General features: G+C 37.1%; 1 protein-coding gene across 1 annotated transcript in view; it reads right to left on the bottom strand.

Annotated features, from left to right (window-relative positions):
• The window catches only part of ZRANB3 (zinc finger RANBP2-type containing 3), a 303,113-nt gene that overhangs the window by 191,200 nt on the left and 87,823 nt on the right, over nucleotides 1-24,090 (bottom strand). The window contains exon 3 of the mRNA XM_035008146.1: nucleotides 1,418-1,436. Coding sequence (XP_034864037.1) covers nucleotides 1,418-1,436 — 19 coding nt within the window. The remainder of the gene's footprint in view (nucleotides 1-1,417; nucleotides 1,437-24,090) is intronic.

Below are 24,090 nucleotides of genomic sequence, written 5' to 3'. Positions count from 1 at the left end.
GTTTTGGCTCAGGTGGTGATCTCAGGATTGTGGGATCGAGCCCCATGTTCCTTCAGATTCTCTCTCCCTTTCTCTCTCTATCCCTTTCTCTCTCCCTCCCCCACCGCTCCTCCCCCTGCTCACTTACACACTCTCTCTCTCTCATAAATAAATAAAATCTTTAAATGGACTGCCATAAAAAACTGATATAAACACACACATGCATCTATGTATGTATCACACATATATTTTATATATATTATATAAAATGCTTATGCCTAGTTTTGAGGTTTTGAAGGATGAGTTTACATTTCTATTTGGTGAAAACACCCAGGGACTAAAAATGTGAGCCTCTTTCAGTCATTTTGGGCTCACAAATTTATTAATTTATGAAGAGACTTTTGGAATTCATCCTGTTCCAAAATAGAAATTGCTGCTATTTCCCAAATGTCTATGTCCTGTCCCTTCAATTACATTGTTGAAATTCTTCATAGGCAATGACTATGTTTCTAACTCCTAACATCTAATCTAAACAAATGCCTATAGAATAAAGAGTTCAAACTAAAAACTTCAGTAATCATAAATCAGCATAAACCAAGAAACCTTGTATCAAACTTTCTGCACAGCATTCATGTTCATGTTACACCCTAATTCATTCTTTTTCCTAAAGAAGAGACTGTGGAGATCAGCCATTGGTGAGTCTATATGTAACTAAAGCTAAGACAGTCAATTGGGAGAATCTCTTTGGTTCCACTTTTATTTCTTAAAAAATTCAGTATGTTTTCTTCATTTCTGTTTTTTAAACGTTTTGCTGTTACTTTTAAAGGCATCATAAAAACAGCAACACATTTCTCAAACTGAATAAAAATGAGAACTTTATTGATTCACATTACTGAGAATGTATGTAAAGAGTATCATAATTTATACAACAAGAACTTCCATTTTAGTGAGAAAACATGAATATTATATATAAGTACATGGTACTTAAATGTATCAAATTGTTTTGTTTAGTGATAATAAAGTAACACTTTAATATTATGTTTCACACTCATAGGAAACAATTAACAATAACTTCTAGAGTAAATTCTCAAAATTCAACTTTTAAGTAAGCAGTATTATGACAAAAAGAGTCAGTTTCATTTGAGGCTGAATTTAAGCACATTCATGCTTTCTCTGCCAAGAACATAAAATTTTGGATCACTAATGTTAATATGTTTCAAGTACACACCCTGCATGCACGTGTGTGTATATTCACAAGCACATACACATACACAACACATTCATTCTCATTCTCATTCTCTTTATCTGTCCCCTCTCCTTCTCTCTCTATATATAGACAGAGAGTCATTTGGAAAGACAAAGAATACACGGTAAATAGTAGACACCAAAAATTGGTTGTGGAATTTTATAAAAGATGTAAAAATCATGAAACACTTACTTCATCAGCCACCATACACCTGGAAAAAAATAAAAATAAAACCAAGTTAATATTTTAATGATCAAAGTCACCCATTTTAAAAGTTTTGATTAAGTAGCTTGCCAGAAAACAGTTTACAAATGTTAAAAGTACTAATCCAGAGAGACGTGTTTACAAGTGTGCTTGAGAACATGGGCCAGTGCTGATTTTGTAAGACTCTCCAGCGGCCAATGGCATATGGGTATGCAGGAGGGTTAGCTTCCGAAATGTTCCCCACGTCCACCCATGGCGATACTTACAATAACCCTTCAAAAATGAGGCCAACATGGCAAGTGATTGTACCAATGAATGCCCCCCTTACCAATAAATCTTAAAATTGGCCTTCTCTAGAGATGAGAAGAATGCTGTATTAAAGTACAAAAAAATATATCTTAGCCACATATTAGCATGTTATACCTACAATTTTATAGCTATATTATACATGCTAAGCCTATTTTCAAGCTGAATTTTGGTTTCTACTACTATTTGGCTAAATTTTCTCTTCTCTATTCTTTCTTATTCATCAATAGAAGTAAATTCTGTCCACTGAAAATTGAAGATAGGGGTCAGAAACTGAGAAAACAAAGAACAAAAAGAAAGAATAGCAGGTGTGGTTAGGATCATGAGGGGTCCCTCAGAAACACTGAGTACATCATATGGGGAAAAGCCAATCTTGTAACTGAGGGGATTTCCAGACAACCTAGAAAACACTAGAATATTAGAATTAGAAAAGAATAAAGTACTTATTTCTATTCTCTTCTTCCCTTATTCCCAATGGTCTTAACATTACACAGTTTTATAAGATTTCTTTTAAAATAAAACACAAACTAAGAATTTGGTAATAAATATACCATCAAAGGATAAGTTATAGGTAAAATGGAATTTCAATCTTAGAAAAAAAAGTCAGGTTACATAATGAGTATTTTTAGAGAAAAATAAAATACAAATACTTGAACTGAAATTGAAAACATATTCAAAAGTAAAAAAGTGTATTACATGTTTTGCAAACAAGTCTAACAAACAGAAAACTAAAAAATAATTTAAAAACATGATTTATTCCCAGAAAGGTCCACATGCATACTTATTTTTTCATTTTAAAATGCAATTCAAATTTGGTAAAGATGTTACTTGAAGTGTATATTAAGTGTCTACTATGTACCTAGCACTGTTCTAAGTGCTAGAGATATAGAGCAGTGAATTACAGAGTTCTTTCTTCATAGAGGGTGCCTGGAAGAAGACAATAAGCAAACATGTGGCTTAAGTGGTAAAAGGTGCTAATAAAACTCAAACAGGGTAAGGTGGTATAGGGCCACATAGAAAAGGATCTGTTCCATAGAATGGTAGGGAACAGTCTTTATGATAAGGCACTATGAAGAGATTTGAGCAAGACACAATTAAAAAAATATTTTTTATTTAAATTCAGTTTAGTTAACATATACTATACTATTAGTTTCAGGGGTAGAATTTAGTGATTCATCAGTCACATAGAACACCCAGTGCTCATTACATCAAGTGCCCTCCTTAATGCCCATCACCCAACTATCCCATACCCCTACCCACCTCTCCTCCAGCAATCCTGTTTGTTACATGCATAAGCCAGTATCTCCTACAGTCTGCCTCCCTCTCTGTTTTTATCTTTATGTTTCCTTCCCTTTCCCTATGCTCATAGGTTTTGTTTCTTAAATTCCACATACGTGTGAAATCATATGGTATTTGTCCTTCTCTGACTTATTTCAATTAGCACCCTCTAATTCCATCCATGTTGTTGCAAATGGCAAGATTTCATTCTTTTTGATGGCTGAGTAATATATATACCACATCTTCTTCATCCATTCATCTGTCAATAGACATCTGGGCTCTTTCCATACTTTGGCTATTGTGGACATTGCTGCTATAAACACTGTGGTGCATGTGCCCCTTTGAATCACTATGTTTGTATTCCTTGGAAAAATACCCAGTAGTGCAATGGCTGGGTCATAGGGTAGTCCTAATTTTAACTTTTGGAGGACCCTCCATACTGTTTTCCAGAGTGGCTGCACCGGTTTGCATTTCCACCAACAGGGTAAGAAGGTTCCTCTTTCTCTGCAACCTCACCAACATCTATTATTTCCTGAGTTGTTCATTTTAGCCATTCTGACCAGTGTGAAGAAGTATCTCATTGCGGTTTTGATTTCTATTTCCTTGATGCCAAGTGATGTTGAGGATTTTTTTCATGTGTCTGCTGGCCATTTGAATGTCTTCTTTGGAGAAACGTCTGTTCATGTGAGCAAGACACAAATTTAATGAGGAAGAGAATCGTTGAGAAAATCTGGAAGAAGACTATTCTTTTTTTTTTTTTTTTAAGATATTGTTCATTCATTTGAGACACAGAGATACAGAGAGAGAGCGAGCATGAGCAGGGGGAGAGGCAGAGGGAGAGGTAGAAGCAAGCTCCCCGCTGAGCCGGGAGCCAAATGCGGGGCTCGATGCGGGGCTCGATCCCAGGACCCTAGGATCATGACCTGAGCCGAAGGCTTAACCATCTGAGCCACGCAGAAGCAGCCCTGGAAGCCCTGAGCCCTGTTAGAAGAGTATTCTTAAACAAAGTGATTAGCAAGGGCAAGGGCCCTGAGATAAGAGGGTTATGATGCAATTAAGAAGGAACAAGGAAGCTAATGTGACTAACATGCACTACGTCATGAAAATGATAGAAAATAAGGTTGGAAGGCAGCTGGGAGAGCCGTATGGCACAGAGAGCCTCATAAGCGATTGCATGGAGTTTGGCTTTTCTTAGAAGCCTTTGGAGGGAAGCAACATTTTACCTTTTAAAAAGATTACTCTGGCTATATGGAATAAACTGTAGAGGACAAGAGCAGAAGCAGGAAGAACAGTAAGGAAGCACCTGCAGTAGACCAGGAGGGAAATAATGAGGTACAGATGAGTGGTAGAGGTAGAGGGGGTAAGAAGTGATCAATTTAGGTACATTCTGAAAGTACAGCCAATAGGATTTGTTGATCAATTGGGATGTGGATGTAAAAATAAAAGAGAGAAGTCAAGAATGAATCTTAAGATACTGGCTTATGCAATTAACCCTAAAAAATGGTGGAGATGCCATTCACTGTGATGAGAAAGACTCAGGAGAAGTAGGTCTGGTGATGACAATCAAGCATGGGACATGCAACCTTTGTATCCATTAGATTACCATGTCGAACTGTTAAGTAGGCAACTGGATATGTGCATCAAGGGAATGGTAAGGACTAGGTAAGGACCAGGATTCCTGCAGTTAAGAACAGTTCAACAACAAGACATGATTTTCAATGAGTCATCATAGAAAAACAACTGACCACGTCTCTCTCTGTCAAATAAATAAATTCTTAAAAAAAAAAAAAAAACGGAAAAAAAAACCAACTATCCATAAATGGAAAAACCAAGGCTGGCATTGGAATTATCATGATCAACACTAGAAGCTAAAAAACCATGAACGAGGATCTGGACTACCTGAACAGAAAGCAGAACTCATGAATCTTTATTCTAGCCAAGATATCCATTACTTGTAAGCAACGGCAAAAAGATATTTGAGGCCTACCAATATCTCCAAAATTATAAAACACAAGTAAACCAGAAAAGGAAAAACTACTTAAGAAAATAACCAAACAAAAAACACACCTTAACACAGATTCAAGACAGGAGAAGATAAAAAGGAAATCTAGTCAGCAATGAAGCTTCATATGCATGAATTTAATGGATGATGTGTATTCTACATAAGGACTCTAGAAGCAGAAGGGACATATTCTGAAAATCTGTAAGTGAAAAATTAAAGAGATTTTTTTTTTATTACCTCTCTTTAATTTTTCACTTACAGAAAAGGAGAGGGGGTACTAAAACTATTCTAAAGCAGAACACCAAACATAATTTTTAAAGTCAGGAAACTAAATGAAATCACCTAGGGAGTAAGAGTATAGGAAGAAGAGGAGAGAGCTATGGCTGACCCCTGTAGCACTTCAACAAACAGGGGTACAAAGTGGAAAAGGACCCAGCAAAAGGGACTGAAAAGGAGTGTCCAGTAATGTAAAAAGATACAAGAGGAGTATGATGCCCTGGAAGCCAAAGAAAGACATTTTTTTGAGAAGGGGAGAATGAACAGCTATAGTAAATGCTCTTAAAAACATCTAGTAAAATGAGGTCTGAAAATTGACCATGTGCTTTGGGAGGAGATCATTCATAACTCTGACAAGAGCAACTTTGATAAAATGGTAGGAGACAAAAGCCTCCCTTGAGTGGGTTCAAGAGGGAATGGGAAGAGAGGAAGGGGAGAGAGTAAATAGAGATTACTGTCACAAAGAATTACCCTGTAAAGGGAAGAAGAGAAACATGGTAGTAGTTGGCAGGAAAACTAGGGTCCAGAGAACTTATTTATTTAGTTAGTTATTTTTATTTTATTTTTTAAAAATTTTATTTTATTATGTTATGTTAGTCACCATACAATACATCATTAGTGTTTGATGTGGTGATCCATGATTCACGGTTTTTGTAGAACACCCAGTGCTCCTTGCAGTACGTGCCCTCCTTAATACCCATCACCGGGCTAATTCCCCCCTCCCCCCTCCCCTCTAAAACCCTGTTTGTTTCTCAGGTCCATAGTCTCTCATGGTTCATCTCTCCCTCCAATTCCCCCCGCCCATTTTTCCCTTCCTTCTCTTAATGTCCTCCATGTTATTCCTTATGTTCCACAAATAAGTGAAACCATATGATAATTGACTTTCTCTGCTTGGCTTATTTCACTTAGCATAATCTCCTGCAGTCCCATCCATGTTGATGTAAAAGTTGGGTATTCATCCTTTCTGATGGCTGAATAATATTCCATTGTATATATGGACCACATCTTCTTTATCCATTCGCCTGTTGAAGGGCATCTGGGCTCTTTCCACAGTTTGGCTATTGCGGACATTGCTGCTATGAACATTGGGGTTCATATGGCCCTTCTTTTCACTACATCTGTGTCTTTGGGGTAAATACCCAGTAGTGCAATTGCTGGGTCATAGGGTAGCTCTATTTTTAATTTTCTGAGGCACCTCCACACTGTTTTCCAAAGTGGCTGTATCAACCAACAGTGTAAGAGGGCTCCCCTTTCTCCACAACCTCTCCAACATTTGTTGTTTCTTGCCTTGTCAATTTTTGCCATTCCAACTGGTATAAGGTAGTATCTCAGGGTGGTTTTAATTCGCATTTCCCTGATGGCTAATGATGATGAACACAGAATAGGAGAAGATATTTGCAAATGACACTACAGATAAAGGGCTGGTATCCATGATCTATAAAGAACTTCTCAAACTCGACACCCAAAAAACAAATAAGTTGAAAAATGGGCAGAAGACATGAACAGACACTTCTCCAAAGACGACATACAAATGGCTAACAGACACATGAAAAAATGTTCATCATCATTATTTATTTTTATTTTTTTAAGATTTTATTTATTTATTTGATAGAGAGAGAGAGAGAGAGCACAAGTAGGCAGAGAGGCAGGCAGAGGGAGAAGGAGAAGCAGGCTCTCTGTTGAGCAAGGAGCCCAGTGTGGGACTTGATCCCAGGACCCTGGGATCAGCTGCAGTCGCATAACTAACTGAGCCACCCAGATGCCTGGGAGAAGACTTTTTTATAAACATAGAATAGTAAAAATAGCCCAATAAATACCTTACTGATCCTATGAGTGAAATATGTAGCAGGCAGGTAGAAGTGTGAATTAGGAACTAAAGAATCAAGTCAAGACAATAAATAAAAATGAGAAAGTAGCTATGCATGAGATGATCATAGAAGAAACAGAAATGAATGGGGTTCTCCTGTGGAAATTGTAAAAAGATGGAGAGGAATTTTTCAGGGCTAGACCCTTGGGAAACAGTCTCATTTAGGAAAAAAAAAAGGGAAGGAAGAGAAGTGTTCAAAGAAAACACGGATCAGGGTCTAAGAAGCCCAGGGGAAATACATTCACAAGAAAGTAAATGGGTTAACAGTATCCAAATACCACAAAGATGTTGCAAAGGATGAGGGCTAAAAGGCCATCATAAAAGTTACCAGGAGGGCGCCTGGGTGGCTCAGTTGGTTAAGCGACTGCCTTCGGCTCAGGTCATGATCCTGGAGTCCCGGGATCGAGTCCCACGTCGGGCTCCCTGCTCGGCGGGGAGTCTGCTTCTCCCTCTCCCGCTCCTCCCTCTTGTGCTCTCTCTCTCTCTCACTCTCTCTCTCAAATAAATAAATAAAATCTTTAAAAAAAATAAAAATTAAAAAAAAATAATAATAAAAGTTACCAGGAGCTTACTTGTAAGCATTATGCAAAAGTGGTTAAGAAGATGGTGGGCAGCAAAAAAGGGAGTTAACAGATACAGAGTAATTAAAAAGAAACTTTGGTAGCAAAAGAAAAAAAAAAAGATTAAAAATAGAGCAGTAGCTACAGAACATGTTGGAAACCTTAAGAGTGGGCAAGGAGTTAATACTGTGAAAGAAAACAAGGAAGCTGACTGATGAAGACCTAACCGTGCTACCATAATTTAAAAAGGGAAAATATGGCCAATACAATTTCTTACTTCAGAGAAATTTTATACCACATTTGATGAAGCTAAATTCTACTTTGTAATCAAAAGACTATACCCATAACCACAGTTATTCATAGAAATAAAAATACCCTTTTTTTTCCCATTGGGAAATGGCAAACACAATGTGAGTTACAGAGACTTTAACCTACAGCTAAAAAGAAAACTTCCTTCTTTAAAGGAATATCCATTGTATTTGCCAAGCCTGGTTTGATGTGCCAACAGCTATATAATTCTATCTGAATTTTACAAGCAGTTCAGTTTTCCAATGTTACAAAAAATAAGTAATATTCTTTGTCCCAAATTCATGTTAATTGCTTGAATTATAATTTATCCAGCTTGGCTGCAGACATCAAAAAGCAACTTTTCATTTCACTGAGTTGTTCCCAAAACCTTGAGGCTCCTTACATTAATCTTCCACTTACAGTATCAAGACATATATATTCCAGTGTTTGCAGCAGCCATATCTTTGGATGCACATGCTCAGTGTTTGCTATTTTTAACTCAAATTTTCATACAGTTAGAAGAGAAAACCCTAAACAGCATTATACTTTTCTGAGAATCATTTTACCCACCAGCTAAATTTCTAATCTAAGACTCACAGAACTGAACAATTTGTATTTAACTCAAACCTTTTCTCCAATTTCTTTCTATTAAAAAAACCCACCTTTTTAATAAATAACATCCATATTTCTTGAATATATCATGTCTAAAAAGAAAACAGCAAAAGAATATTTTGGTAACACTGCAGCAAGAGAACAACAAGAGAATATTTTGGTAACACTGATAATTCAGCAAGGTGAACACATGTAAAATGAACATATGTAAGATGTTTGGAATCGTAAGTGCAGAAATCAGGACTTGGTACCTGAACACAAGATCTGCTTAGTCAATTACCATGCATGCTTTGGCCTCAGAAGTGGGCTATTTCCTCTGGGAAAATATTAACCTTCTAGGTATTTATATGCAATCTGTCCTTTAGGAAGGATCAACCATTTATATACTAAACCATATTATATCTCATACTACCTTTTAGTATACGTGTATAACTGACCAGTGCTAACTTACTGTAACTTTAATAAACCCCACACACTCTCTCCAAAGACAAAGGTACAGGGACCATGGGTTCAGAAGATCAAATCATAATACTTTTTCCAGCCAGAGCAAAGTCTCAAAATACTTCCCCCATAACTATAAAAGTTCAACATAATAAAATGGACTTTATTTTGTTTAGCTTTAATATTATTTATTTTTTGAACAGGGGATATATCCACATGTACACGATTCAAGAGGTACAAAAGTGGAAAGTCTCTCTCCAATCTCTATTCGTCAAGGGTGTCCCAGATATTAGCTGCTCTGAAGATGACAAAGTTACCAATTTCTTGTGTAGCCTTTTAGAAATATTCTGTTTAAGTATGTGTGTATATATAAGTATTATTATATATATATACACATATATATCTAATAACATTAGATTTAACCTTTCCTGATCTTGTGTAAAATCCCGAAAGTGCACCATATAGCATGTAACAGTCTGTGATTCTTACCCTTGGGCCAGAAATTTCTGTTTAAAATTAAAATTACAAAACAACAGTATTTATTTTGGTTGCATGTCAAATCAGTCTGCCCCATTTCTGTAAAAGCTTAAAGCAGTGCTTTTATTTACAAGTATATGATTAAATATATCCTAGACCTCTATATCCAGCTTCTTTGTCTCATCTATTTTATGAAATGACTAAGGAAAGTAGGCTGAGCTGTGATCAAATGAGGTAAGAGAGTACTTTGTAAATGGAAAAAACTTTATTGTTGTTTTGCTGGTGATAAGTTCTGTTCAACAAATAACTATGCTCACTGTCAGTAACTAAATACTGGCAATGGATATAGGGGAGTTAGAGAGGACAGGAGCTTCAAGTTTAGGCATTAAAAACATAAGGAGGGGTGCCTGGGTGGCTCAGTCATTAAGCGTCTGCCTTCGGCTCAGGTCATGATCCCAGCGTCCCGGGATGGAGCCCCACATCGGGCTCCCTGCTCCATGGGAAGCCTGCTTCTCCCTCTCCCACTCCCCTGATTGTTTTCTCTCTCTCGCTGTCTCTCTCTGTCAAATAAATAAATCTTAAAAAAAAAAAAAAAAGAAGGAAATGTGACTGACTTTAAAAACTGGTTTTATAAACAATGTTTCCTTTAGGATGCAATGCAAGAATAGAAACTCAACTCAAAATGGTTCAATCACTAAAAATAATTAATATATCACATAATTCATAACAAGAAATTCAGGAGTGGGATGGTTACAGGGTGGTTAATTCCACAGCCCACTCATGTCATCTTTCTATTCTGTCATCCTAAGTAGCTCCAGACAATTCAGCCTTACCCACCAATGTTCAGAAGCACAGGAAATGTGTACTTAAAGAATTCTCGAGTTTGTTAATAGGGAAGGAAGAGGAGACTTTAGGTAAAGCAACTCACATCTGCTGCACCTGTTATGACTTTGAAAACCAAATTAAGGGGCACCTGGGTGCCTCAGTAGGTTAAGCGTCTGCCTTTGGCTCAGGTCATGATCCTGGGGTCCTAAGATCCAGCCCTGCATTGGGCTCCCTGCTCAGTGGGGAGTCTGCTTGTCCATCTCCCTCTGCCCCTCCCCCTGCTCGTGCAGTGCTTGTACTCTCTCTCTCTCAAATAAATAAAATCTCAAAAAAAGAAAAAGAAAACCAAGTTAAAAGGGTATTTGGTGTTTTGTTTTCTTTTAGTTCTTTTTACCCATTATGAAACACGAGTCATACAGAAAGGGCATAAAAGGTACCTAAAAGATGTGGGGTAATATGAACAAATCCTTTGTATACCAAAAACGAAGTAAGTTTTTAAAAAGAATTGCTTTTTCTGTTCATAAGCATTAAAAAAAATTAAACTAGTCCCTAATGCTTGATAATATCTTGAAAATATTGTGCTTCACTAGTCTGACTTCATTAGCACAAAATTGCCCCATAACTTTTACTAATAAGAGCAAAACAGGAAAAAATCTCTGCATTCACCTAGATGGCTTTAAAAAAAAAAAGGTGTGTATCAGCTGTTTTGAGAGAATTATTATTGTTTTCAGGATGTATAATAATTCCCACTGGGCCATTTTATCACATACTAGCTTTTACACAATTATTTATTCTTGTTTATAAAGCTTCAGGTCAAAAAAGTTGATTATTCCTATAGCAATTAGTGGAAGATTTTTAGGGCTTACTTAGATAATAACATTCATTAGAATATATTAGAGCTACAAACAAAATATAGTTTATATAAAAAAAAACCAAGGAGTAAGTTAGGTCTGCTTGATCTAGTCTAAAGTGATTTTAAAAGTAGAAAAAATGATTCATAGTATCAAAATGGCTTTGTTAATAAAGACAGGTACATCAGTGATACTTAAATGTTGACAGGCAGATAAATAAGTTAAATAATTTATTACAAATTAAGAGCCTCTCTCAGAATATAATAGAACACTAACCTTTATTTATGAATTCCTTTTTTGCCTGGTTTTGGATTTAATGAATTATATGTAAAATCTGAAAATATTTCAAAATGAGAACACATTTACAAAGAATAAACCACAAAATAAAAACAACTCAATTTACTATCATATTTTTCAATTTACTTCTTCAATGACAGACACTTGAGCCCACTTGCACATAATAAAAAGCCAAACAGTAACGGCTAAAATAGACAGGATTATTTTCTACCTTTCTACCACCACACCCCCTTCCTTAACAAGAAGTTTGGAGTTAGGTAAGTCCACGCTGGAGCAGTGGCCAGGTACCAGAGTCACCTACAGCCTTCTTGTCCTTTCCTTCCAGGTAGGTCAAAAGACAGCTGGCACAGTTCCAGGTTTGGCATCAATGTCTGATGCAGGAAGAAAGGAAGAGGATAAAAGGGCATCTGCCAAACAAGTCAACTCTATTTTAGCAAGGTTTCCCAGAATCATCATCCAGTGACTTCTACTGGTGTCTCATTGGCCACACAGTATCACATAACCACTCCTAATCGAAACGGAGTTTAGAAAAAAGTGTTTCAGCTGGTCACATAGACCCCACGCCCAGGGTTATATTTGTGAAGGAAAAGGTAAGAAGGGATTTGGGAAAACAATCAGGCTCTGCCACAAATTCCAAGGGCAATTTCAGGTAAGAGTGATTTGGAAACACTGTAGCCTGTATTGCATACAGATCAAGTCAGCTCTGAGGTTTTATTGAAATCTGTATCAAATAGGTATATGGCCATGGCTATACTCAGGAAGAAAAGAAGTTCTTCATTTCATATTGACTATCACAGTTACTGATAATGAAAGTTAAAAGTTTGGAAGCTAGAAAAATCAATTCTCTTATTACTATGATGCTCTGCATGCATGCACTCCTATGTTTCAGGTGACATTTCAATTATTTCACTTTCCTCTATTCCAACTATTGTAAAAACCTCTACTCATTCAGTGTTTCACAATAACAAGTATTTAGCCTGAGTATGTGCAGGAGGAAAGATGCCTCATTCAATCTGAAATGTAAAACAGCATCAAATATACCCACAACTAAATAGTTATTCAGATAATCCAGAAACTTTTAGAGTACTATTTTTTAGATTATAATCCACATGAAAACTCAGCACTAAACAATTAACAACAAGAATTCTGACTCCTTTAAAACAAAAGTTTGCAAATTACTGTCCATGGGCCAAATCCGGCCTATCAGTTATTTTTGTAAATAAAGTTTTATCAGAATACAGTGCAGCTCATTCATTTACATATTATTAATGGCTACTTTTGTGTGACTAAGACAGAACTGAGTAGTAGTAACAGGGATTGTATGGCATGGAAAGTCTAAAATATTTACTATCTGGCCCTTAATAGAAAAAGTTTGCCAATCTCGGTCTTAGAATACATTCATGAACTACCTTTAATGACCTAAAGGCAGCTTCTGGTACAGTGCCAAAGGGTTCTAAATTTTGTTTGGTAAATAAAACCTTTCTATTAACACTGCATGGAGAAACAAAATGTGGATTTATCAGAAGAATGAGCAAAGCCCATACCAATAGATGTATTTTATGGGACTAAGTTCAAAGAACCGTGCCTGAGTATAAAAACAGAATTGTTATAAACTCAGAATTGAGGAAATACAAAATAATAGTTGAGAAAGAAATCAGTTGCCACAGATAGAAAGAGCTACAATGTCACACAGACAGCCAACTAGAGAAAAAGTAGTCTCAAATTGATAAAATTTTGTGCTTCACTTCCTCTGGCCAAATACTGAGATCTTTCTCTTTCAAAAGCATGTTATCAGCATTCTTCACAAATAGCATTCTAAGTACAACTCAATTATAAGAACAACAAAGAATATTAAGCAATATAACATTTCTTACAACATTTTGACATCATTATCTTGTGATTTAATGTGCCTAGAAAAAAAATCTGCTGCCCAATCTTATATGTTTTTTCAAGAATATAAATTGAATGTCTATAAAAAGCCAATCTAGGAATTGAGGTGAACTACAGTTTCTTATGTCCTCATGCCCATTACTTCCTGGGTGTAACTTAGTAAGTGCTACTCTAAACCTTGAGTCTGTGGCCTTAGTTCCCATACCCCTGAACATATTTTAAAAATCTGTGGATTTTAGTTGATGGCATATATAATACATCACCTACTGAATGTACCCTTAAGAACCTAATGCTGGGCGCCTGGGTGGCTCAGATGGTTAAGCGTCTGCCTTCGGCTCAGGTCATGATCCCAGGGTCCTGGGATCGAGTCCCGCATCGGGCTCCCTGCTCCTTGGGAGCCTGCTTCTCCCTCTGCCTCTCTCTCTCTCTCTCTGTCTCTCATGAATAAATAAATAAAATCTTTAAAAAAAAAAAAAAAAAAGAACCTAATGCTATCTGAGGTTGTAGTTTAAAAACACTGTATTTCTTTTTTCCAGCTTTACCGAGGTTTGACTGACAAATAAAAATTAAATATATTTAAGGTATACAATGAGATGTTTTGAGAAATATATATATATATTTGAGATATATAATGAAATGATTACCACAATCAAGTTAATTAACATATCCATCCCCTCAGTTATCATTTTTGTGTGTATGTGGTGAGAACACTTGAAATCTACTCTCTTAACATTTCAAGTATACAAGATATGATTATTAACTACAGTCACCATGCTGTGTTTTAGGTCTTCAGAACTTATTCATCTTACAACTGAAAGTTTGTACCCTTTGACCAACATCTCTTTTCCCTACATCCCAGTAACCACCATTCTACTCTATTACATTGAATTTGACTTTTTTTTTTAGATTTCACGTATAAGTGAGACTAAGCATTATTTCTCTTTTTACGTCTGGCTTATTTCACTCAGCATAATGTCCTCATTTCATCTATGTTGTCACACATGGCAGGACTAACTTCTTTTTTAAGGTTAAATAATATAGGGGCATCTGGGTAACTCAGTCGTTAAGTGTCTGCCTTCGGTTCAGGTCATGATCCCAGCATCCTGGGATCGAGCCCCGCATCAGGCTCCCTGCTCAGCGGGAAGCCTGCTTCTCCCTCTTCAGCTCTTCCAGGCTTCTGTTCCCTCTCTTGCTATCTCTAACAAATAAATAAGTAAAATCTTTAAAAAAAAAAAAAAAGGTTGAATAATACACTTGTGTGTGTGTGTGTGTGTGTGTGTGTAAGCCACAACCATTTTCTCTATCCAGTCATCCACTAACCATGGCTATCTTATTTTGGCTACTGTGAATAATGCTGCAATGAATATAGGAGTGCAAATATTCCAGATAGGGATTTCATTTCCTTTGGATATATACCCAGAAATATGATTGTTGGGTCATGTGATAGTTCTATGTTTAATATTTTGAGGAACCTCCATACTGTTTTCCATAATAGCTGCACCAATTGACAATGCTACCAACAGTGCACAAAGGTTCCCTTTTCTCCACATCCTCATGAACACTTCTTAAATCTTTCAACTTTTTAATAATAGCTCTCCTAGCAGGTGTGAGATGATACCTCATTGTGATTTTGATTTATTTGTATATCCCTGAAGATGAGTGATGTTGAGAACATTTTCATGTACCTATTGGCTATTTGTATATCTTTTACAAAAATGTCTATTCAAGGGGCGCCTGGGTGGCTCAGATGGTTAAGCGTCTGCCTTCGGCTCAGGTCATGGTCCCAGGGTCCTGGGATCGAGTCCCACATCGGGCTCCCTGCTCCTTGGGAGCCTGCTTCTCCCTCTGCCTCTCTCTCTCTCTCTGTCTCTCATGAATAAATAAATAAAATCTAAAAAAAAAAAAATGTCTATTCAAGTCCTTAGCCCATTTGTTTTCTTCTAGGAGTTTTATAGTTTCAGATCTTATAAATGAGTCCTTAATCCGTTGTGGGTTGATTTCTATGTATGAGGTAAGAAAAGGGGGGTGCCTGGGTCAATTAAACGTCTGCCTTCAGCTCAGGTCGCGATCCCAGGGTCCTGGGATTGAGCCCTGGGTAGGGCTCCCCGCTCAGCAGGGAGTCTGCCTCTCCCTCTCCATCTGCCTCTCCCCCAGCTCAAATATTTGAGGGAGAGCATGAGAGAGAGAGAGCACCAGTTGTGGGCGGGGGAAGCAGGAGTAGGTAGGGATAAGGGTTGAAGGATAACTTCAGCCTCACTCTTGTTCTAGGTCTTTACAGCAGCAGAATATCATATTGAAAGCATAGCCACCAGCACACTGCAAGAGTACAGCAGGGGACAGGCATGGGAAGCCCACTGTACTCCACATATGTAATCAAAGTTACTAATGCAAATGATGATTTACAGCATTTACTCCTCAGATTAAAATTAGGTTTTTGGGGGTGCCTGGGAGGCTCAATCAGTTAAGCATCTGACTCTTGATTTTGGCTTAAGTCATGATCTCAGGGTTGTGAGACTGAGCCCTGTGTCAGGTTTTGCACTGGGCATGGAGGCTGCTTGGGATTCTCTCTCTCCCCCTTCCTCTGCCCCTCCCCCCACCTCTCTCCCTCTCTTAAAAGAAAAAAGAATTAGGTTTTTGGCTAAAGAAATGAAGAAAGGTTTCTGATTAAAGAGAAGTTTTAAGAAGAAGTAAAGCTACATTATATGTTCAAATGTTATCTTTAACTAGAAATCTTTCTTATTTCTTCACCACAGTGAATCCATCTTAACATGACAATAAATGAATTTTCTTTAAAAAACATAAACCCATAGGACAGAGGGAGAAAATAGCAAGCAAATTTCAGAAGGTGAAACCAGATGCACAACTGAAAAGCACCTTAGCAGACCTAAAAGTGAAACCCTACTTCAGCGAAAATAAAGCTGAAAAGCAACGTGACTGGCACTGAGGAACCCCCAAAGAGCTCAGAAAGTGGCACAATAAGGTACATTTGCAAGTAGGGTAAAAATAGGGAAGAAAACAGTATGATTTGTTAAAAGCTTATGAAACAGTTAAACTCCCAGATTCCCTACTTCATACAATGTCCTCCCACACCCTATCAAAGGTCTGAGTATATCTTCTGGAGAGAGTGAAGCAGAGTATATCACTAGACAGAGAAAGGTCACTAGACATTTAAGAACAACTAATAATATTAAAGACAGATAATATTCAAAACATACTGAAAGAAAGTTGAAGGAAATCATGACTATTTAAAGAGAAAATAACTCAAGAAAAACTGTCATTAATATTCTCAGAGAGGAGGGGTGCCTGGGTGGCTCAGCAGTTAAGCGTCTGCCTTCGGCTCAGGTCATGATCCCAGAGTCCTGGGATGAAGCCCCGCATCGGGCTCCCTGCTCCGCGGGAAGCCTGCTTCTCCCACTCTCACTACCCCCCTGCTTGTGTTCCCTCTCTCTCTGTGTCTGTCAAATAAATAAAATCTTAAAAAAAAAAAAATTCTGAGAGAGGAGATATCACCCATGAAGTAAGAACAGAATGCTAGTAAGAGGAAATACTCAGAGAACAAAAAAATAGCCCTTGAAAATTAAAAAATAATACCAGAGATCAAAAGCTTAACAGAATAGGGTGCCTGGGTGGCTCAGTTGGTTAAGCGACTGCCTTTGGCTCAGGTCATGATCCTAGAGTCCCGGGATCGAGTCCCACGTCGGGCTCCCTGCTCAGCAGGGAGTCTGCCTCTCTCTCTGACCCTCCCCCCTCTCATTCTCTCTCTCAAATAAATAAATAAAATCTTTAAAAAAAAAAAAAGCTTAACAGAATAGAAAGATACACTTGAAGAGAATTCTAACAGAGGACAAAAAGATGAGTTGAAAACAGGAAAAAAGAGAAAAGAACATTAGACGATCAACTCAAGACATCCAATATCTGAAAAATGTGTAAAGAATAAAAAGAGAAAACGAGGATATAAACAATACTGATATTAACAATTTTTAAAGTTCCCCAACTAAAGGAAGTTGAGTTTTCATATTGAATTGGCTCAACCAGTGCCTAGCACATAATATGAAAGTAACTTAATAGATAATGTCTAAAACGGGAAAATAAAAAAGCTGCAAACAATCAACTGTCCAGAAAGATTTATTTCTTGATTATGAGAACCACAGTTTCCTAATGAAATTAATGTCACCAGAACTATGCTTTCTTTGCTATGCTGAATTTAAGTAACCTGCTTTAAGGATACTAATGAATAATTGTTCCACAGAGAGTTCAATTCAATTCCAACAAATATTTACTGAGTTCCTAATTTGTGGTAAGCTCTTTTGATAAAAAGACAAAAATGTCCTAAATTTAAAGGATCTCAAGCCTGTGGAGGCTTAGTCCAAATTAAACTGTGTGAACATTTATTTACTCATATAGATGAAAGACTGTCATATAAAATAGGAGGTAATCTTATTCTAGAGGACATTCTAGAATAATAGGACCAACAGGATCATAGGACCAATGGGAAGAAAGTATAGATGGAAAAATTTCATCTCAATACTAGTTTTCCCATGGTAAGAATAAACCAATTTTAAGTCTTATTATAGAACTACAATAATCAAAGCAATGTGGTGTTTGTCTAGAGTTGGTATATGAATCAACAGAACAGAATAGAGTGGAGAAATACACCCACACATACATGATCAATTGATTTTCAACAAACATACCAGGATAATTTGATGGAGAAAGGACAGACTTCTCAACAAATGGGTACTAGAGTAACTGGACATGGAAAACAGAACAAAACAAAACCCTCAACCTCTATCTCGTACCATATATAAAAATATACAAAATTTAAGTTGAAATGTATCATAAAACTATCGCCTTAACTGTTAAGCATCTAGAATAAAAGCCAAAATATAACTATTGCTGCCTTTCTAAAACCCAAAATGCAGTTCCATATTAAACTGAAATGTATACTAGCCCAGAACAATTTAATGGTACATACTGAGCTATAGCATAGCTGCTTAGTTGCATTTGAGATTTTCTAGTCAATTGTGTAATGGAAATTTCTTTCTTCTAAAAGTTACCGGTATTACTTTCTGAGAAATGAATCACTATATATTAAATGTAAAAATTTTTATACCAAATAGGATAAACTTTTGACTCCCTTTATTCATTTGTAGATTAAGTGGAATAATACCTAGTTTTATCATTTACTCTTAACATTCTGGTCAGAGGGAGAAGCAGACTCCCTGCTGAGCAGGGAGCCCGATGTGGGACTCGATCCAGGGACTCCAGGATCATGACCTGAGCCGAAGGCAGTCGCTTAACCAACTGAGCCACCCAGGCACCCTACTCTTAATATTCTGTAATCTAGCCACTTTGGGATGGTCTTAGGATGTTTCCCAGATAATCTGTTCCATTTCCTGACCCCCCACTGCAAACAAAATGGCAGTGACACTTTATCCTGATTTTTTTCTTTTTGGTTTATGCCTATTCCATCTTAATTAAATATGTATAAATAAAAAGAGAACTATATGTAAGAGATAAAAATACAAATTTGTGGGGAGGTCTAGGTGGCTCAATCAGTTAAGTGTCCAACTCTTGGTTTCAGCTCAGGTCATGATCTTGGAGTCATGAGATCAAGCCCTGTGTCAGGCTCTGTGCTCAGTGTAGAGACTGCTTGAGATTCTCTCTTGCTGTCCTTTTGCCCCTCTCCCTGCTCATGCTCTCTCTAAAATAAATAAAATCTTAAAAAAATACATAAATTTGTGGAAGAAAACAGAAAAAAATCTGTGACATTGAATTAGTCTTTTCTTAGATAAGACACAAAAAGCACAAACTACTGAAAAGCTGATCAATTGGACTTCATCAAAATTAACACCTGTTCTTCAAAAGACACTTGCTAAGATAAGTCACAGGCTAGGAGAACATGTATGTACTAGCCAGCAAAAGACTTGTATCCAGAATATATAAATAACACTTATAGTTCAATAATACAATTATTAAAATGGACAAAAGATCTGAATAGATATTTCACTGAAAAGATGTACAGATGGCCAAGAGGCACACAAAAATGTGCTCAACATCATTAGTCATCTGAGAACTGTAAATTAAAACCACAATAGGATACCATTACACAACTAGTAGAATGACTAAAATTAAAAAGATTTAGAAGGCCAAATCTTTGCAAGGATGCAGAGTGACTGGAATTGCTGGTGCAAATCAAAAATATACACCCACTTTAAAAAACAGCACAGTAGTCTCTTATAAAGTTAAACATAAATTTGCTATATGTCATAGCAATCCCACCCACCCCTTAGTATTTACACAAGAGAAATAAAAACATGGCCACACAAAGACCCGTGTGTGTACATCTATAATAGCTTTACTCACAGCCATGAAAAATTGTAAACAATCCAAAGTGTCCATCAACAGGCAAATGGCTAGATAAATTTTGGTATAGCCCTACAATGGAATACTACTCAGTAATAAAAAAGAATGATACATTCAACAAATGGATCAATCTCAGAAGTATTATGTTAATAAGAGAAGCCAGGCACAAAATGCTACACATTGTATGACTCCATTTATATGAAGGTTTAGAATAAACAAAATTATAGGGACACAAATCAGTTGTTGTGAAAAGTTAGATTTGTAAGACGTGACTGTTCACAAAAGGGTACAAGGGAGCTGCCTAGGATAATGGAAGTCTTCTCTACCTTGACTTTGGCGGTAGTTACAAAATTGTACAAAGTTATCCAAACACACTGAACTGCAAACTTTAAAAGGGTGAATTCTACTATATGTAAATTACACTTGAATAAACTTGTCCTTAAAAAAATTTTTTTTTTTTAAGATTTTATTTATTTGGGAGAGACACAGAGAGAGAGAGCACAAGCAGGGGGAGGCGCAGAGGGAGAGGGAGAAGCAGACTCCCCGCTGAGCTGGGAGCCAAACATGGGGCTCGATCCCAGGACCCCGGGACCATGACCCGAGCCGAAGGCAGACGTTTAACCGACTGAGCCACCCAGGCGCCCCCAAAATTTTTTAATAAATAAACCATCACGGTACTAGAAATAAAGATGTCGATATGATTCCAACTACTGAGATTATTTATAAATCTTTGACAAGACAATATTCAAGTAATTTTAAAGAACAGAGAGTCTTCTTAAGAGTTAAAAAAAAGTAGCAAGAGAATATTAGAATAAGAAAAATGAAGCTAGCAGGAAATTAAAGATACTAAAATAATACACTTAAGCAAATCTCAATTACACAACTGGGATCTTAACTGTCAAAATAATCCCAAATAGACCATAATAAAAAATAAGAATTCAAATATTTCTAAAGGAATTTTAAAAATAGTCATTCAAATACATGAAAATGGGGAGTTTTAATGCTCTTAAAAGGTTATAAAAATGGAAATGCTTTTCTTCCTCTAAAATTTCAAGTTGAATAATCAGAAACCAAACCCCCTGCACAGTGACCCATAAGCAGGAAAGATATCATGAGCGTCCTGAGGAGCGAGGGCTTAAGCACCGCATCAGGCACCCTCCCTTGCTGGTCTGGAAATCTGCACCAGGAAGAGGAGCCCCCACAACATCTGGCTGTGAAAGTCAGCAAGGCTTTACTCCAGGAGAGCCAGCAGGCTATTGGAAACTGACTCTGTTTTAAAGGACACTACACAATATCACTCATTCTGAGACACAGCAGAGAAGGAGTGATATGAAAAGTGCCTGAGCCACAGGTAAGACAGATTAAATTTTAGGGAGTATGCAAGAGGAACTTCTCCAAAATGGAAGGACTGGTAAGTACCATTTTTCTTCCCTCATTCAGCCTACCTCGCCCAGTGCAGAAGGGTGAGAGCTGTGGCACCCTCTCGCTACCCTGTTAACACTACTTGTCCCCATGCTGGACTTCTCCTGTGAACCCACCCAGCTCACCAGCCTGCCCTGGCTGGCATGCCTCCAAAGAATTCCTGCCTCACCAAACCTGGCAGGCAGTATCAGTGGGGCCACCAAACCCCAAAACAACAATGTTCAAAGTGACTACCACCCTGCCACACCCACAGGGCAGCCCTGGCCAAGACTCTGCACCCGCCAAAGCAACTCCTTGGGGAAGGGGGAAGGGCCACACCCATCAGCACATCAATAGCAGCTGCAGCAAGGCGTCTCAGCCAGCTGTTTGGGGGCTAACCCCACCCAAGAGCCAGCCCACAGCAGCTACAGCAGTAGCCAGCCCCACCCATCAAGACGAGGGCAGCAGTAAGCAGCCCACACATGGGACTACTCTGGAGTACTTGGTTCTGGTGACCAGGGGGAATTGAGTTCCTAGGGCCCATAGGGTGCTCCTACACGAGGCCACTAACTTCAAGATAAAGAGACATAGCTGAGCTAATACATACTAACAAACACAGAGAGACAAAAAAGAAAAGACAGAGGAACATGTAGCAAATAAAAGAATAAAACGAAACCTCAGAAAATAACTAAACAAAATGGAGATAACCAATCTACCTGATAAAGAATTCAAAGTAATGATCATGAAGAAGTTCACCAGACTTGAGAGAAGAGGGGTTGAATTCACCAAGGACTTCAACAAAAAGAGTAAAAATATAAAAAAGATCCAATTAGAGTTGAAGAACTCAATAACTGAAATGAAAAATACACTAGAGGGACTCAAAAGGAGATTAGATGATATAGAATAGATCAGCAATCTGGAAAATAGGTTAGTGGAGATCATCCAAACTGAACAACAAAAAGAAAAAAATGTATTAAAAAAATAATAAGGACAGGTTAAAGGACCATTGAAACAACATAAAGTACTAACACTAACATTCACATTATAGGGCTCCCAGAAGAAGAGAGAGAAAGAGGCAGAAAACTTATTTGAAAAATTAATGGCTGAAAATTTCACTAATCTGAAGAAGGAAACACACAATCAGGGAGGGGAAGCATGGACAGTCCCGAGCAAGATGAATTCAAAGAGATCATCACCAAGATACATAATAATTAAAATGTGAAAAAATTAAAATAGAGAATCTTAAGAGCAGCAAGAGAAAAGCAACTAGTTATGCACGAAAGACCCCTCCCAGCATAAGGCTATCTATCACTAGATTTTTCATAGAAACTTTGCAAGCTACAACTCACAACCAAGAATAATCTACTGGTAAGGTTATCATTCAGAAGTAAAGGAGAGATAAAGAGCCTTCTAGAAAGAAAAAAGTAAAAGGAGTTTATCACACTAATGCAGCCTTAAAATAAATGCTAAAGGGACTTCTTTAAGCAGAAAAGAAAAAGCCACAACTAGGGGTACCTGGGTGGCTCAGTGGGTTAAGTGTCCAATTCTTGATTTCGGCTCGGGTAATGAGATCAAGCCCCAAGTCTGGCTCCGTGCCCAGTGGGGAGTCTGCTTGAGATTCTCTTTCTCCCTCCGCCCAGCCCTCCCTACACTCATGCGTGTGCTCTCTCTCTTTCTCTCTCTCTCTAAAATAAATAAATAAATCTTAAAAAAAAAGGAAAAGTCACAACTAGAAGAAAATTACAAAAGAAATAATTTCAGTGGTAAAGGAAACATATGCTAAAGGTAATTAATTATTTATAAAGCTAGAATGAATGTAAAAAGACAAAAGTAGTAATTTTAATTATGTCTACACTAGTTGCTTTACCTACAATAATTAATTAAGAGATACACAAAATAAAAAGATGTAAATTATGACATCAAATACATACAGCAAGGAAGGGGGAAATAAAAACGTAACTTTTAGAATGTGTTCAAACTAAGCATCCATGAACTTAAAGTAGATAGCTATGTATTTATAAGATGTTATATATGAACATCATAGTAATCACAAATCAAAAATCTACAACAGATACGCACACAAAAAAGAAAAAGTACTCCAAGCACAGCACTAAAGAAAGTCATCAAATCACAAAGGAAGAGTACAAGAAAACAAGAAAGGAACAGAGAACTACAAAAAGAATTAGGAGGCAATAAACAAAATAGCAGTACGTACATATCTATCAATAATTACTTAAAATGTAAATGGACTAAATGATCTAATGAGAAGACACACAGTGAACGAACGAATTAAAAAAAAAAAAAGACCCATTTATATGCTCCTACCAGAGACTCACTTCAGACCTAAACGCAGATAAAGACTGAAAGTGAAAGGAAGGAAAATAATATTCCATGCAAATGGCAACAAAAATTACCCTGGGGTAGCAATATATATATTAGACAAAACAGACTTTAAAACAAAGACTGTAATAAGAGACAAAGAAGGGCAGTACATAATGATAAAGGGATAAACCCAACAAGAGGATATAACAATTGTAAATATCTATGCTCCCAACATAAGAGCATCTAAATACATAATACACATATTAATAGACATAAAGGGAGAAACTGACAATAATATAACAGTACTAAAAAACTTAAACCCCTTACATCAAAGGATAGATCATCCAGACAGAAAATAAAAAGGAAACAGGGGCTTTGAATGTCACATTAGATCAGATGAACTTAACAGATTTATACAGAACATCCTATCCAAAACAGCAGAATACACATTCTTTTCAAGTGAGCATGTAACATTCTCCAGGACAGATCACATGTCAGGCAACAAAACAAGTCGCAATAAATTTAAGAAGATGGAATCATACGAAGTATCTTTTCTGACCACAGTGATATGAAAGTGGAAATCAGTTACCAGAAGAAAACAA

Source organism: Mirounga leonina, unplaced genomic scaffold, assembly GCF_011800145.1.
Source record: "Mirounga leonina isolate KUSES-001 unplaced genomic scaffold, KU_Mleo_1.0 Mir_151, whole genome shotgun sequence".
In the NCBI taxonomy this organism is placed as follows: domain Eukaryota; kingdom Metazoa; phylum Chordata; class Mammalia; order Carnivora; family Phocidae; genus Mirounga; species Mirounga leonina.
Note: the sequence above shows the minus strand (reverse complement) of the source record. Positions and strands in the feature narration are given on the sequence as shown.